A 15,314-nucleotide genomic window follows, 5' to 3' on the forward strand; every position below is an offset into this window, starting at 1 on the left:
CACAGCTGACACATGTGACATTACACTGTTTCGCCTCCCGAGTAACATGACCCAAGAATTCCAGTCCATGGACAAAGCTGTTTTCAAAGCTTTAGATCTTACTGGGGTGAGAGAGTGCTTTTATACTGGACACATCACGAAGAAAGTAGCATAACAAAACAAAAATTCCGCTATGGGGATATATCCATTTAATCTCGAAGCGATTTCTGATCTCGCTTTTGCTCAAAGTACTTTAACAGAATTACCAATTGAAGAAATTTTTTTTAAAGATGAACAGCTACAAAAAACTTGAGAACAGACGGGGTTTTTGGAAATTAATAGCAGGAGACTAATTGATAACTTTAAAGACAGTTCACCACAACCTGGACCCTCAGGATCATGTCAGCGAAGGAACTACCAACAAGGTTTCAAAGAAAATATACCTCCAAAGCTAGCAAAACAACAAAAACGAAAACCCAAGTAAATGTGGACCTCATTAATTAGCAATAGGGACGTGCAAGCGATAGCATATATTTGTATAGTGCCACGTTATCTGAAACCTTTACATCAGTGGAAGAAAAAATGTGAATAATATTAACAGCACGGAAGAAATAACTCGGGAAGAAGATGAAGGAATCCTAAAAAAGTAGCACAGTTGAAAAATAAACAAAGTAAGAAAGATTTTATAAAACAACAAGATGATGATGAAAAATTACATGAAGAAAGTAGGAAAGAGACGATATGGGGCTGTGCTCAGTTTGCTTCATCTAGGTTCAAGAATAATGAGCAGACCTTTCCAAAACTGTTAAAATTAAGTTTGTTTGTCCAGACTTTCTATCAAGAATTGAACATTTTTACGGAACAAGCCCCACTTTTATTTAATGATATGAAAATAATGCTACGATTGCAATAGATTTATGTATATAATTTGTAAGATACCTTTTCAAATATTTGTATTGATCCGCGATTTTAGTCTGTTTTCTACCATATCGCGAAGTTGTAAGCAATGTTATAGTACAAAAAATATTTACGATTTTCTACGAACTTTCCTAAGTATACTAGGAATGCATTTTGAAATTCGGTGCTTATCACCAGATTAAATTATGGTCAACATAGTCGATTTTTTTCTTCTGCACATAAATATCTGTTCTGCTATAGTATAATAATATCGTACACTGTTGAAAGGATACTTAGTTAATTTGCAATGCATAGTTATAACTACACCATTCGATTAACTTGAACTTACAAAATATTTTTTTTAATTGAGTACGCAGTAAACAAAATATCTTTTTTATAATTTTACATTAAAACAGTATATCAAAATATTAAGTTTTGTGAATCTTCCAATTACTATCCAAGTGAGATTTGTACACAAAGATCGTAAAATTAAACCTCATCTTAGTTAATTTCTCAATTGTCAAAGAAAACTATTTAAATTGTATTATAATTTGAATTCGTAGTAATTTTTGCCAGCATATGTTTTGCAAAACACTGGCAATTTTACAAAACCAAATTTTTTGTATGGGTTAATTGCAAATGCTATAGACTTTGCATCCGTAGAAGTAACGATAGCCAGAAATTTCCTATGAAAAACCTTCCCTTTGTCGAATAATCTCGCACAATGAATAGTCGTTCTTTACGTGCCAGAATATACCGAGAGCATGTTTCTTCTTCTCAATCATGATGGCGTCTCTAATGTTATTTTCACATAAGTTTATTATATTAGTTTCAATTTGTTTTTATGTTTTCTAATGCCCTACCAAAGAGAAGTTTCTTGTTCTCTATGCATCAAGAAGTAATTGGTGGCATGTTTCTTTACGAAAGCTGATCATGTGGTAACTGTGAGATGAAGAGGAAAAGTTAAATCATTTCGCAGATTAAAAATACTCCACAAAGCGGAGCTTTAGCACCAAATAATTTCTTTTTACTACTACTAGTTGAAGATCGACTTTCATCCCCCAAGAAGCGGTTAATTCATCCAAAAAATGTATATACCTCAAAGGCTGACATTTTGAAAAGCAATAAAATATTTTTAATCAAAGGTATTTGTTTATTCTTCCTATTCATCATACACGAATAGCAATCCTCGGAGTGAATATTATGAAATTATTTAAAATTTTGTTATATAAAATAATTTATACTTTTATTTCTATTTTGGATAATTGATTTTTTAACATAATTTTTTGAAATTATATTATGTATTTAAGATGTCTGCTGAAAACTCGTCCCTCTCATCGTTCACATCAGATGTCGATACATCACCCACAGAAGAATCACCTAAAATTAGAAGAATCATAGAATGTTACGAATCAGGAGGCACGACTTTTCTACATAACGGTCAAATTCCTTCAAATAGAGTTGATAATTTGAGAAATTCACTTCAACAAACATTGGATAACACTTTTAACAATATCAATGCAGTGAGAGATTCGGATTCCGAGAATTATGAGAATGAAAAAGTATCTGAAATTATTAGAAAATTTGAAACATATCGGCAAGCTATGCCAAAGTATTGTACTACTAAAATTAGTAAGGATTCTCTATTTTATTGTTGTCTAATTATAGAAAAAGGAAAGGATATAGCAAGGATTAAATTCAAGTACCCGTCCAATGTAAGTTAATTTTTTGTATTACTATTAGTTTAGGTACTTTCATATTACAGCGAATTCCGATATTTCTGGTTTAACTGTATTAACGAGGATGGTCCCAGAAGTACCTAGCCTCTCAAAGAAAACACGAAAATTTTGGAAATATATTTATTTTTCAACGTAATCTCCTTTTAGCTCCATACACTTTTCCCAGTGATGTTCAATAAGTTCGATATCATTTTTATTATCGTCAAGCTGCTCCAAATAGCCATTAACGGCCAACATCAACTCTTTATTGTTGGAAAATCTTTTATCACTGAAGTCTTTTCAGACTGAAGTCTTGAAACAGAAAATACTTCGGGGGTCTAAATCAGGTAGCAATTCAAATTTTAATTCATTAATTTTGCCCATTGCAATAACAGATTTGTGAGCTGGTGTATTGTCTTGATGAAACAACACTTTCTCCTAAGCCAAATGCGGCCGTGTTTACTTGATGTCTTCGCTCAAACGTTGCCATAAGTTCGCATAATACTGACCGTTGAGAGTTTTTCCTTTTTCAACATAGTCAATGAACTATGAATATCAAACGCGCATTCCAAAAAACCGACGCCATGACCTTGCCTGCAGATGAAACTATCTTTCCCTTTTTTGGAGCCGGTTCTCCCTTTTCTAGTCCATTGTTTAGATTGTTCTTTTGTTTCGGGTGTGAAGTGATGGACCCACGTTCTATCCATGGTTATGGAACTGCGCAAAAATTAGGCTTTATTAAAACATTGCCAAACACTCGATGGAAACATCTTCATGACGCTGTTTTTGTTCCATTGTGAGCAAACGCGGCACCCATCTTGCGCACAGCTTTCTCGTGTCTAAATTTTCTGTTAATATGCGATGTACCGCACGTTTTGAAATGCCTACTATGTTTGCTAGCTCGCGCACTTTCACTCTACGATCATCGAGTACCGCTTTGTGGATCTTCTTCAACATTATTTCTGGAGTCTTCATATCATTTGGTCGACCACTGCGATGCTGGTCTTCGCAGGTCGTACGACATCGTTTAAACTCTGCTACTCAATATTTTACTGTTGATAACGAAGTAGCAGTCTCACCTAGAGTAGAGTAGAATCTAGCTTTTATTTTGGTTGGGCTAATGCCTTTCAAATAAAAGTATTGCATCACATAACGATGACCAATTTTTTCAATGTTTACAAATTCACTAAAAACGTTCTCTAGTGAAAGCTGCCAAACAAATACTAAACAACGTGGCGTCTTCAAACTTGAAACATATGATATATAGTTTGTGTACTTTCTAATACAGTGGTATTTTTCAAGTAACTACCGCCATCTCTAGGTAAAGCCAGGCGCTTCCGCTTCTGGGAACATCTTTGTAATTTCATTAACTATTCGAACAAATTTTTCTGTTCATTTTAGGCTGTTATCCCTCAAAATATTGAACATCTATGTTTTCCCGAAAGTGACAGCATACCCTTAGATATGTCAGATCTTTCACAAAATTATTCACTACTCATTACCGATGACAAAGGGGAACGTACATATGGCTACTGCAGAAGAGTTCTCCCAGAAGGTTCCAATTGTTGTTTGCCATTGACGTACTGCATTCTAAGTAAATATAGAGCTCCAAGGTAAATTTTTTTTTCATATTTTGGTAATATGATACAACTTAATACACTAATTCTAATAGTAACGGTAATAAGTAAAAATTAATATTATATCGACGTGAAAATAAAGAAACCTATTAAATAATTTGCTTTGGGTAATTCAACAGTTAAAGATAAATAAGTGCTTATTATGTTTTCTAATGAGGCCATAGTTTGCCTCAATGGATCTGTTATGTACCCTGTATATCGGCCACTTTATTATTCTTTAACACATTCCTTGATAGAAATAAAACACTCGTATACTTCGCTAGTCGTCCACAAGTTCTCTCTTCTATCATTCCCGAATGACTAACTTGTGTTCGATAATCTTTATTCTTATTTCACAAACATGATTATACAACAACTTGATAACAAATAATTAGTAATATACAAAGCGATACGTCACAGGATCGACCAACCGTCTAAATAGTAGATACCAAAGAAGGATAATCCTCATTGGATGACATACGAAAATTAATATCCGGGTGGGAATAATTAGTGACACAATTATTAGTCATTAGTTTTTCAAATAAAATCTTATAGATTAACGTAATTTATGTCTCCAAACGCGAACAATCTTAAATTTAAAAAAACTTCTAGTAAATGGTTAGAACAAGATGGTACACCTACGCATGATGCACGTGAAGTTTGCGTTAGATGACCATCTCGATTTAACACTTCTACTTTAGATTTTTTTCGATATTCAAAATAAAAGGTTCATATAGATAAACTGAAAAATCTACAAGAATTGCAAGACCGAATTAGACACGAAGTTGTTCGTAATGTGCAAGAAAAAAGTGTTCGTCAATTTGTTCATTGTCAAGACACCCGTAGATGACATTTTGAGCATTTAATTTAGCTGAAAAGTGTTTTATATTTATTAATTAATAATTATTATTTCCTCTGTACAAACATTAGTTAAGTATGATATTGCTGATTACATTATTAAAAGACCTTTTAGATGATTACATTAAATAATGAATTTGTTTCATAATTTAGCCGCTCGCTATATAAGATGGTTGTGTGAAAATCTTCCCATCCCAATATGAAAATGTCAGCACTCACGTTGGGAAATATATTTACGCGTGCGTTGAGAGCAGCGATTTTGGGCGCTTAGTTTTTGCTTGACAATCATGTGAGTCGTTGTAAGGATTTTTCTATAAGTGGAAAAATGTCATCAAAAAATTTCACTGGTCGATTATAGGGTCAAGGTTAGAGAGATAGAAGAGGCGTATCATTCAGCCATATTGACATGGTTTAAGCAAAATGAGTCGTATTTTTTACATCGATTAATAAGTGTAGATGAAAAGTGGATCCACTACTACATTCTGGAAACCAAATAAAAACATCATTGGATTGTAAAGGAAGACCTGCTCCGAAAAAGGCAAAGACATTTGTATCAGTTGGAAAAGTGATAGCGACCGTTTTTTGGAATAGTCATAGAATTGCCTTCATCGACTATCTTGAAACAGATGCAACAATAACAGAGGAGTATCTCGCATCATTGCTTGAAAAACTAAGGGAAGAAATTGCAAAAACCGACTACATTTAAAGAAAAAGAAAGTGCTTTACTGTCAGGACAACGCACCTTCCCACATTTCGGTGATTGCAATGGCTAAAAGTGACAAATCGCACTTCGAATTGATTTATCACCCACCATATTCACCAGATCTGACCACAAGCGACTCTTTCCTAGCAACTATTATTTGGCAGGTTTAAACATGTGAGAGCATCGGTGGACTAAGGAAGTGTTACACTTAGAAAAGGAGGGAACTATAAGGAAAAAAGAAAATGATTATGAAAGAATGTCTTGTTTCTTTAGGTCGGAAACTTTTCAGAAAACCCTCGTAATTAATATCATTGAAAATGAATTCAACAATTATAAAATACGAATGAATAATTAAGATAACAATAACTTCTAAACAAATGAGTTCATAATTCATAATTATATTTTTACACGCATCCTCTCCTCTTTAGTGACAAATTCAATGTATGAAATGAAGTGTTTAATAAATAGTTGTAATTTAGAAAAGTAATAAATCGAACAGTGATGGTTCTACATTATTAAAACATAGCTAGAATCAGACAAATCCGGATGCAACTAATAATTCGCTAGCTTCTTGGAAAACGATCATCCTTTCAAGTCATCAATTCAAATCTGACATGGGAGTGCTAAAGAAATAAGAGAAATAGCAGCTTATCTCAAGATAATACAGGAATCAGAGGAAATGTATTCACCAGAAAATTACCAAAAATATCTTATTTGCCTGGAGCTTTGTGGCATACGGAAATTATTTTTTTAAAATAGAAGGAAGAAACCGAAAAATCGTGCTGAAGTTTCAAAAAATTTCCTTCTTAAGGATCTAAGAAGTTTTCGGATTTTAGCAAAAACAAACTACACCTCCTCACTTACTTCCTTACAGATCAATGTATCATCATAAAGCATGAGATTAGGAATAACAACTGTCGTGGTATTATTAGCATACTTATGCAAAAAATTTTCCATGGAGACCACAGCAAATAAATGTTCTATCAAGGCGCAATATGCAATCAAAGCATCCGCAAATGAAGCTCGACTGATTGATTCATTCAAGATGTTCAGTTTGTTGCCATTTTTATTCCACGCCAGTTATATTTCCATGAAGAAAAGTCTAGTTACTTTTAGATTAACAATCAACTAAATGTGAATTAGATAATCGATTAAAGCGCTTTTGTAAAACTAACTTGCTCGCCTCGAACCTATTTGGTGCTGGTATTTATGTACTTTTAAATCTGGATGATTGGTAGCTACTTTGCAAGAAGTTGCATGTTGCCTTGCTCTTATTTTAAACGGTTTTAACAAATTATATATTACCTCAAATATTACACCTTATGAAAATCAGGATTTCTCTGGAAGAATTTTGGAATTTGGCCCTCTGTTCTGTAAGTTCATTTTTTGTCCTGAATTTATAATATTTGGAACTTCAATTCCTCCATTAAAAATTTAGGATTTACAGTTATTCTAATTGAAAAATTATTTCATAATATCTTACCACTTAGGTGCCCAACAGAATTAAAACAGTTTGTTTTACAAATCAGGTTTTATTTCAAACATAGTTTATAAAAAAGGCTGAGCATAATTCTGTTGCTGTAATGGTTTATAGTTTGCAGCGTTAAATTAATTTCTATTAGAGCAGAAGATTGCTTAACCTTAAGCATATACAGAATTTCAATTCTTAACAAAAAACTATGAGACTATGTTTCCAATTTTTATTTGCTTCCGTTCTTTATGAATGTACTCAACAAACTCTAAAATACTTTTATGGTTAGTATAACATAATAAAAAATTGATGATATAATTATTTTATAATAATAAATGCTAATTATGAAGAGATCAAAATTAGAACGAATATTGAAAAACACCTTGGAAAAGTTTCTAATTCTTAAACTTATTAGATTAAAATTCTGAGTCTTCATAAACAACTTTTGAAAGGTTATGTCAGATTTGAAAAACTTATTTTTAATTGTTTTTTATATCAAATAAAAAAACTAACAAAATAATGACTTTCTCATTTTGGTATTACTGTACTACCATAGTTGTTTGTTTATATTGTTGTTTTTTAGATCTTGTGGGTTCAATAAGGCTTATAGTAATATCAAAGAAATGACTCTCCTCTCAATAAATCAGCTAAAAGTGGACAAGAATATTTAAATGTAACAATCGATAAAATGTCTAGTTATCATGAAGTCATAAATACAACTGTATAATTAATTGATGTCATTTATTCTGTCGTCTATTATTCTTGATCAAATGTTGAAAAATATTTAAAAATGGTAAAATATTTGATATAATTAAATCCTTGTTCTTATACGGCTTCTCATATTTGAGAATTTTTAAAAAAATTAAACCACATTTATCAATATGTGTACCAATAAAATAATTAAATTAAAAGTAATAAACTTGGAATTTTAATTGGTTTGGGAGTGTCCTGGAAATCATCATTTTGTGCTGGAAATATCATGGAATTGTTCTAGATTTTTTTTTTCAAAAAACCTGTGAGAACCCTGCAAATGATGCACGCGCAGAAAACCCTATTACTAATTAAAATTGTTACAAGTATGTCGCTCTGCGGTTGTGTTTATTATTTATACCAAACATGCACATTTTTAGATAATATTGTATTTTTATCAACGTTTTCAATGTAATTAGCAATATCCGCACAACTGATTATGTTGTCCTTATATTCCATAATACATAAATCACGAAATCAAGACGTGAGTGATTGAATATTGAAAATCTGCATTTTCGAATTAAGTTATAAGAAATCACAATTCTCCTATTAAGGTTGAGCATATATTGATTTTGAGAACATGGAATGTAATAACGAGTTAATTCTGCAATTATTTGAGGTTCATTGGTTTTATAGAACATTTTAAAATATACCAAGAAATATACACAAAATAACAATATCTGTAGATTATACAGAAAGTTTTTAGACGATTTCGATAAAATTCTTGTTTATTTGACTGGCAGTGCCACACTAGGTTAGTATGAAAGGACTACCATACTTTGCACAGAAAATATATATATATATATATATATATATATATATATATATATATATATATATATATAAATGTATTTCTAGGTGTCTTTAAAACGGAGTAAGCCATGATAGAAGTTGAGGTTTATGAATTATGATTCATATTGAATATGTATGTTGTAATTTTTAATTTGGTTAAAAATTCATGAATATGTAAAAATATCTAAAAATATGTAATTAAGATTGACATAACTGTTAAACAATACACATATTGGTTTGTAACCACTGACCAGTTTCGACCTTATTACCTCAAGTGGCATAAGAAACTGAAGACAACGTAATAGAGCGCATCTATTTGGTCCGTGTAGTTGAACATTTTCTATCCTGACTTCCACCTTAATTCAATTACGTAAGATTTTAAGTGCGTAGTAATTAAAGAGTTACAGCGATTTGCCAACGCATATTGATTCAAGACCAAATTTTAATACCAACTTAGATGTCGAAACATGTCGAAAAAGAAACTGCTGGTCTCAGTAACGAGACAAAAAGTCCTCACAAGCCAATGGAATTGTGATGAGCTGTGATCAACTGTAAACATTATTTATAACTGTATATTTTTTCCATTTTCTTTGAAGAATTCGGTCTCCCTGTTATGATATTCTAAGAGCCACTTAAAAAGTGATATTGAGTTTATTTAATTTTTGTAACGTCTCCTGATAAAATTTTACTGGTCTGGAAGACGTTTATTTATAATTAGGACAATTTTTTAACCTATAATTAGATCTATTTTATGTTTATATAATATACTTCTTTTTTCCATTTACTTATCTAAATTTCTGTTTTATGTTGAAATTTAACACAATTGGAATAGAACTAAATGTAGGATATCAATTGTCAACCAATTTTATAAAATCTCACTCATTATTAATATTTTTTGCAACCCAGTTATAGAAAATATTCTTCAAATCCATCAACATTTATGTTTGTTTGTTTCATTCAAATATTAATGAGCCATCAACAAATCCTTTTTTGCTACCAATCCGATTAGTTATATATAGTTCACTTTTACTTAAAGGTAATTTTTTTCCAATTGGTCATCCTTTTGATCAAAGCTTTATAAATTTTGCCATATTTTACCAATGATATCGATGGGCGAATTACATAATTCCATTCTGATGTTATTTTATCAAAGATATTTATGTTTTAAGTAAAGCCCAGTCTTTAATCTCGTTTCTATAGTTTTTACTTGCGTATACTACTTTGACTACATAATTTATGGCCTCGTACGCAAGTCACATTTCGATGATTATTCCATCAATCACATTTTTACACCTATGAATTTGAATTTCATTCTGTTAACAACTACCGGAAAGTTACCAAACATTTTAACAATAATATCCTTAAATTTAAAAATCTCGAGAGTAATTATGTATTATTTGCAGATTTTATCGCAAAATTTTGTACGAATTAGAATCAAGACATGGAATTCAAACCAAGTATAGAGATGAATTGATTAGTCAGTTTTATAATCAAAAATTTCCAAAACCGGGCGAATCTATAAAAATAAATCTCACTAATATAGAACCAAATATTTACAAGACTGATGATAAAGAAAATAGTATTAAAGATATAGAAGAATCAGTTGATGTCGGTTCTTTCGTTCCAGTAAACAGGACAGGTGATTTTATACCAGGAAAGAATCATCCAGAACAAATTTTTGTTAATAAAACTGATATTAAAACTAATTGTACAATACCAAGTTATATAGTACAAAGTAAAGAAAAAAACGAACTTATTTTAACACTACATCCTGATACTAGATTTGAGGATTCTGATCTGAAAAAGTTACATCAGTTGCCTCCAGATATTTTATTGAAGATATTTTCTTCAATGTTACTAGAAAGGAAAGTCGTTCTTATCAGTTCTATGATAAGGTGAGCATTTTAAAATAATTAATGAATTAGTATCTCAAATCATGAGCCAACTGTTCTTATCATATTTTCCCTCTCAATACCTTCTTATCACTACTTTTGGAAAATATAGATTTGTACCACTGATAATAATAATACATCTGATTTATTTTTGACTAACAAGCTTCCGTTTATTCTAGCAATCTTTCTTCGTGTATAGATTCCCTTCAAAGTATACTCTATCCTTTTACATGGCATCACACTTGTATACCAGTACTACCTGAGCCGTTATGGGATATTGTTGAAAGTCCAACTCCAGTACTTTGTGGAGTACTATCCAATGCTGTGACTAAAAATTACCAAATTGAGAATGTAAGTTTTTAACATCCTTTCCAGATTTTTTATTACACTCCTAAATATTCAAAAGTAAGCCAAAATTGGAAAATAACTTTAAATTGTTTTAGGGCATTGTGGTAGATTTAGATTCAATGACCATTCAAAGAGAAGAAGGCGATGAAAATAAAATTTTAGCACAAAGTATGAAAAAAGTATGGAAGAGAAGTCTTGATTTAGCAAATAAAGCAGCAACTTCTTTAGAATATGTTCATTCTGTTTATTTGAGTGACGCATACCTACAAGTGTTTATAATGTGCTTTAAAGATTACAAAAAATATTTTGAGGATGGAGTCTTTCATGTAAGTCTATAAACCACTAAAAAGTGACTAAAGCGGAAAAACAGACGATGTTTGTGTCTGAACAAAAGAATCAGTTTTTACAATTAACGCAATAAACATTTCACAATGCGTTAATTAATTAGTGGGATCATGAAAAACGAGTATGCAACATACACATTAAACATTCAAAAAATAATAAGTAACAGGTGATATTTTTATTTTAAAAGAATTCAGGTTGAAATCTCCACTGGTAAAATAATGTTAGTATACCATTATTGCCCAAACCTGTAGGACGTTGCAGTAGTTATAAATAACTATTCATATAGTTTTCAGCATTCTCTTTGACCTTTGATATATCAAACTCAACTAGTGATTTTCGATTTACGAGGGTTGTCTGAAAAGGTTCCTACCTCAACCTAAAGATGACAGCACTTAGCAATAGAAGTACGGAAATATATTTGCGTTTCTGTTGAAAGATTCTCACTTTCATTTTCGCCATTTTGAACGCTTAGCTTCTGTTTGACAATTGTAGAAATGAGTTGTAAAGATTTTTCTGAAAATTGAAAAAATTGAGTATTGAGCTTTCATTAAATATTTATTCTTGAAAGGTAATACGTCTACGCACCATCATTTGCGACCGTAAAATTTTCAGTAGTTGGATTCAAACGTGGTCGTATCAGCTTGACTGACGACAAGCGTTCAGTCTGGCGAAAAACTGCGATAACAAACGAAATTGTGGAAAAAGTTCACCAAATGGTACTGGACGACTATCGAATTAATATTAGAGAGATAGAAGAGGCTATAAGTATATCATTTGCCATACACTAACTGAAGAATTATTTAGCTGCACGTTGAGTGCAGCGTTTGCTCTTTTTGGACCAAATGCGCATTCGAATGAACATTTCCCAGGCCTTATTGACATGGTTTAGGCAACATCAGTCGGATTTTTTACGTAGATGCGTAAATGTAGATTGAATTTGGGTCCACCACTACACTCTGGAACCGAAAAAAAGTCATAGCAGTGGATCACAAAAGGCAAAAATCGTTTTATCAGTCAGAAAAGTGATGGCAACCGTTTTTTGGGATAGTCAGGGGATTCCTGTAAAAGCCAACGGTATTTGAAGAAAAGAAAGTGCTTTTCCATCAGGATAACGCATCTTCTCATGCTTCGGTGATTATCATGTCGAATATTCACGAATTATACTTCAAATTGGTTGACCACCTACTGTATTCACCACTATACTGTATACTTGGTCCCTAGCGACTTATTCCTGTTTCCGAGCTTCAAATTTTCACTTGCTTTAAAGATAGATTAATTAGACGAGGACGTTATCGCAAACGTACACGTCTATTTTGAGGAAAAAGACGGCAACTATGATTTGGAAGGGTTAAAAAGGATTAGGTTAGAGCACCGCTGGACTAAGTGAAGTATATATACTTAAAAGGAGACTTATGTTGAAAAATAAAAATGATTATGAAAAATAATGTCTTGTTTATTTTTTAGGTCGGAAACTTTTCAGACAACTCTGGTAGTGGTGATTACCTACTATAAAATAATGTTCTAGTATGCAGTTAAAACAGACTTTTCCTTTAACTAAAACTGCGGTTAACAAATGTTTTGGTTGGCCTGTCGAAACATTTCATTCTCGCATATAGATAGCAAGTAGAGAAACTGTTAATTTTCCTAGAAAACTATTTAAATGCCATATATACATCTCTAGAGTGAAATGATTTATTATACGCGCACAAAACAATTAACAGTGCAAACAGTAATTAAGGCTGGCAGTTATCACTTATAGAATCATCTGTAAAAATGAAAAGACGTATACATTTTTTATAAAGAAATGTTACTTCAATACTCTGAAATTTGAAAACGTCTTCATTTTCTCATTTCAAAGATATTAAATCATAATTTTAGTATTTAAAAAGTTATACCATGCAAACCATAACAAATTCAGCACTCTATATAATTTAAAAAGGGCTGAAAGTACAGTGAAGTGTTGCTGCAATACTTTCAATTAATTGTCAAAATTAAAAAACATGATATTTAACTGATTACAGGATCTCAAATCTAGTTTTATCAAGTTTTTTAATAGAGCAGTATTTTTTTGTTATTTAATTCTATAATAACTTCTTTTTGTACTTGATGTTCCATTAATTTTAAAGCGCAAATCCCCATAAGAACTCGCATATTGATTTGAAAAATAAAAGTGCCAATATTCAAATCTCATGATAAGAACATAAATATATTTTATTTCAGAAAGAAGAATTCATCAAAAATGGAAAAACGAAGGGAATCAGAAAATTTTTGAATATGTTCACAGAAACTTATATGTTCCTTGCTTTTATTGACACTGTTCTTAATACTCCCGAGAATCTTACGGAGTTTGATAAGAAAATAGAAATGTACGGATCTGAGGATTCAAATGTTATATTAGATAAACTTTTAGAGTGGAATAAATAGTTTATACAAACACATGTTTGTATTGTTATGTTTATGTTAAATGTAATAGTTATAAAAATTGATATTTTTGTATGTATTTTTAATAAATGCTCTTTTCTACAATTGAAGCCTTCACTTTTGAAGTAATAATAAACGTTCAATCTAAATCACATATATGCCATTTAGAAGTCAAATACATGCGATACATTGCTGAAAAATTAGGAAAATTGGAAAGAAGATAATGAAAACATTGAAAACATAAATCCAGTGACGTAGGCAATATGACAAATGACTAATTATTTTGACTTTTACGAGCGTTACACTTGTTTGGTTTATCACAATAAGTCCCTCTTAAGAGAGATTGAGTGGCCATTGTAACCACCTTCAAAGTCGACGAACTTTGAAACAAATAAAAAGGAGCCTCGATAATGCAACTTCTCCTACGTATATGTTAATCCACGCTACGCTTCTCCTAAAACTGATCTGTGTGTAGAAGTTAAGTTTTCTTATTGCACTTACTCATCTCTAATGTTTTTTATACCTCTCCCTATTTCTGCAATAATAAATCGAAATCGAGCTATGAATTCCTCTCCATTCCATTTAAAAAAATGATTTACTTTGTTTCTAAAATTCCGTGGAATTCTTAGAAATAGTGCTACTTTTAGTAACTGTAAAATCTTCGTCGTCGGTGAATTCCAATTTTTGAACATCTCTTTGTAAATCCATTTTGACAATTATTATTTTAAGATTTATGATTTCTTATGACAGGGTTAACCTGATCATGATCTGGAAGTTCGGATACTAACCCGGATCACGGTCATTGTTGTTCGGGAACTGATCGAATTAATCGGGCCGAAGTCACCAAGCAGTAAATGCGAGCAGCTGACGGGTTGTTTCATTTGTTTACAATTTTTTTTTTATCTTTAAAAGTTACTTGTTCTCCTTAAACGACTGTCTACTATTTGTTCTCATGAGCAGCGTCATTGATAGTTTACTGAGATTTGCGGTTTTTATACTTTTTAACTTATTAATATGCTTTTCAGCTTATTAATATTAAACTTTAGTGCAAAATTCATGGGTAAATAATTGATAACTACTAAATAACAATTATTAAACATCTAGAGTCTATTATACAACTAAATAAATATCAAGGAAGAATTAACGGACAAAAAATTACCAAAAATTAAAAGTTATTTGTTCTTATTTAACTGAAATTCTAAGACATAAGTTACATCCACATCAACATGCCACATTGACATCAGGAGCAAAAATTTAAGCATTCATAATACCTACATCATAAACTAGTTTTACATATCAGATTACATATTAACAACTTTTATTCATAACAATTCATTACTTATCTAAATAATAACAATCATTATTAGGTTAATACAATTTGGCACCGTTAAGCTGCATTGCGCATGCACTTGTCCATCTCTTGATCACAACGCCGCCTTGACGGCTACAGAATGAGATCATTTAGAGCCCGTGAAATGAATTGTTTCCCTCGTTTCCTGTATAAAAGACTGTGTTCGGCACTAC

The 15,314-nt window shown here is 31.4% G+C and overlaps 1 protein-coding gene across 1 annotated transcript in view; it reads left to right on the forward strand.

The window, feature by feature from the left end:
- The window catches only part of LOC130897102 (uncharacterized), a 45,125-nt gene extending 31,230 nt beyond the window's left edge, over positions 1-13,895 (forward strand). The window contains exons 5-10 of the mRNA XM_057805738.1: positions 2,187-2,591; positions 3,996-4,207; positions 10,188-10,679; positions 10,856-11,027; positions 11,120-11,350; positions 13,590-13,895. Coding sequence (XP_057661721.1) covers positions 2,187-2,591; positions 3,996-4,207; positions 10,188-10,679; positions 10,856-11,027; positions 11,120-11,350; positions 13,590-13,793 — 1,716 coding nt within the window. The 3' untranslated portion in view covers positions 13,794-13,895. The remainder of the gene's footprint in view (positions 1-2,186; positions 2,592-3,995; positions 4,208-10,187; positions 10,680-10,855; positions 11,028-11,119; positions 11,351-13,589) is intronic.
- The last annotated feature ends 1,419 nt before the right edge of the window (positions 13,896-15,314 follow it).

Source organism: Diorhabda carinulata, chromosome 1 (genome assembly GCF_026250575.1).
Source record: "Diorhabda carinulata isolate Delta chromosome 1, icDioCari1.1, whole genome shotgun sequence".
In the NCBI taxonomy this organism is placed as follows: domain Eukaryota; kingdom Metazoa; phylum Arthropoda; class Insecta; order Coleoptera; family Chrysomelidae; genus Diorhabda; species Diorhabda carinulata.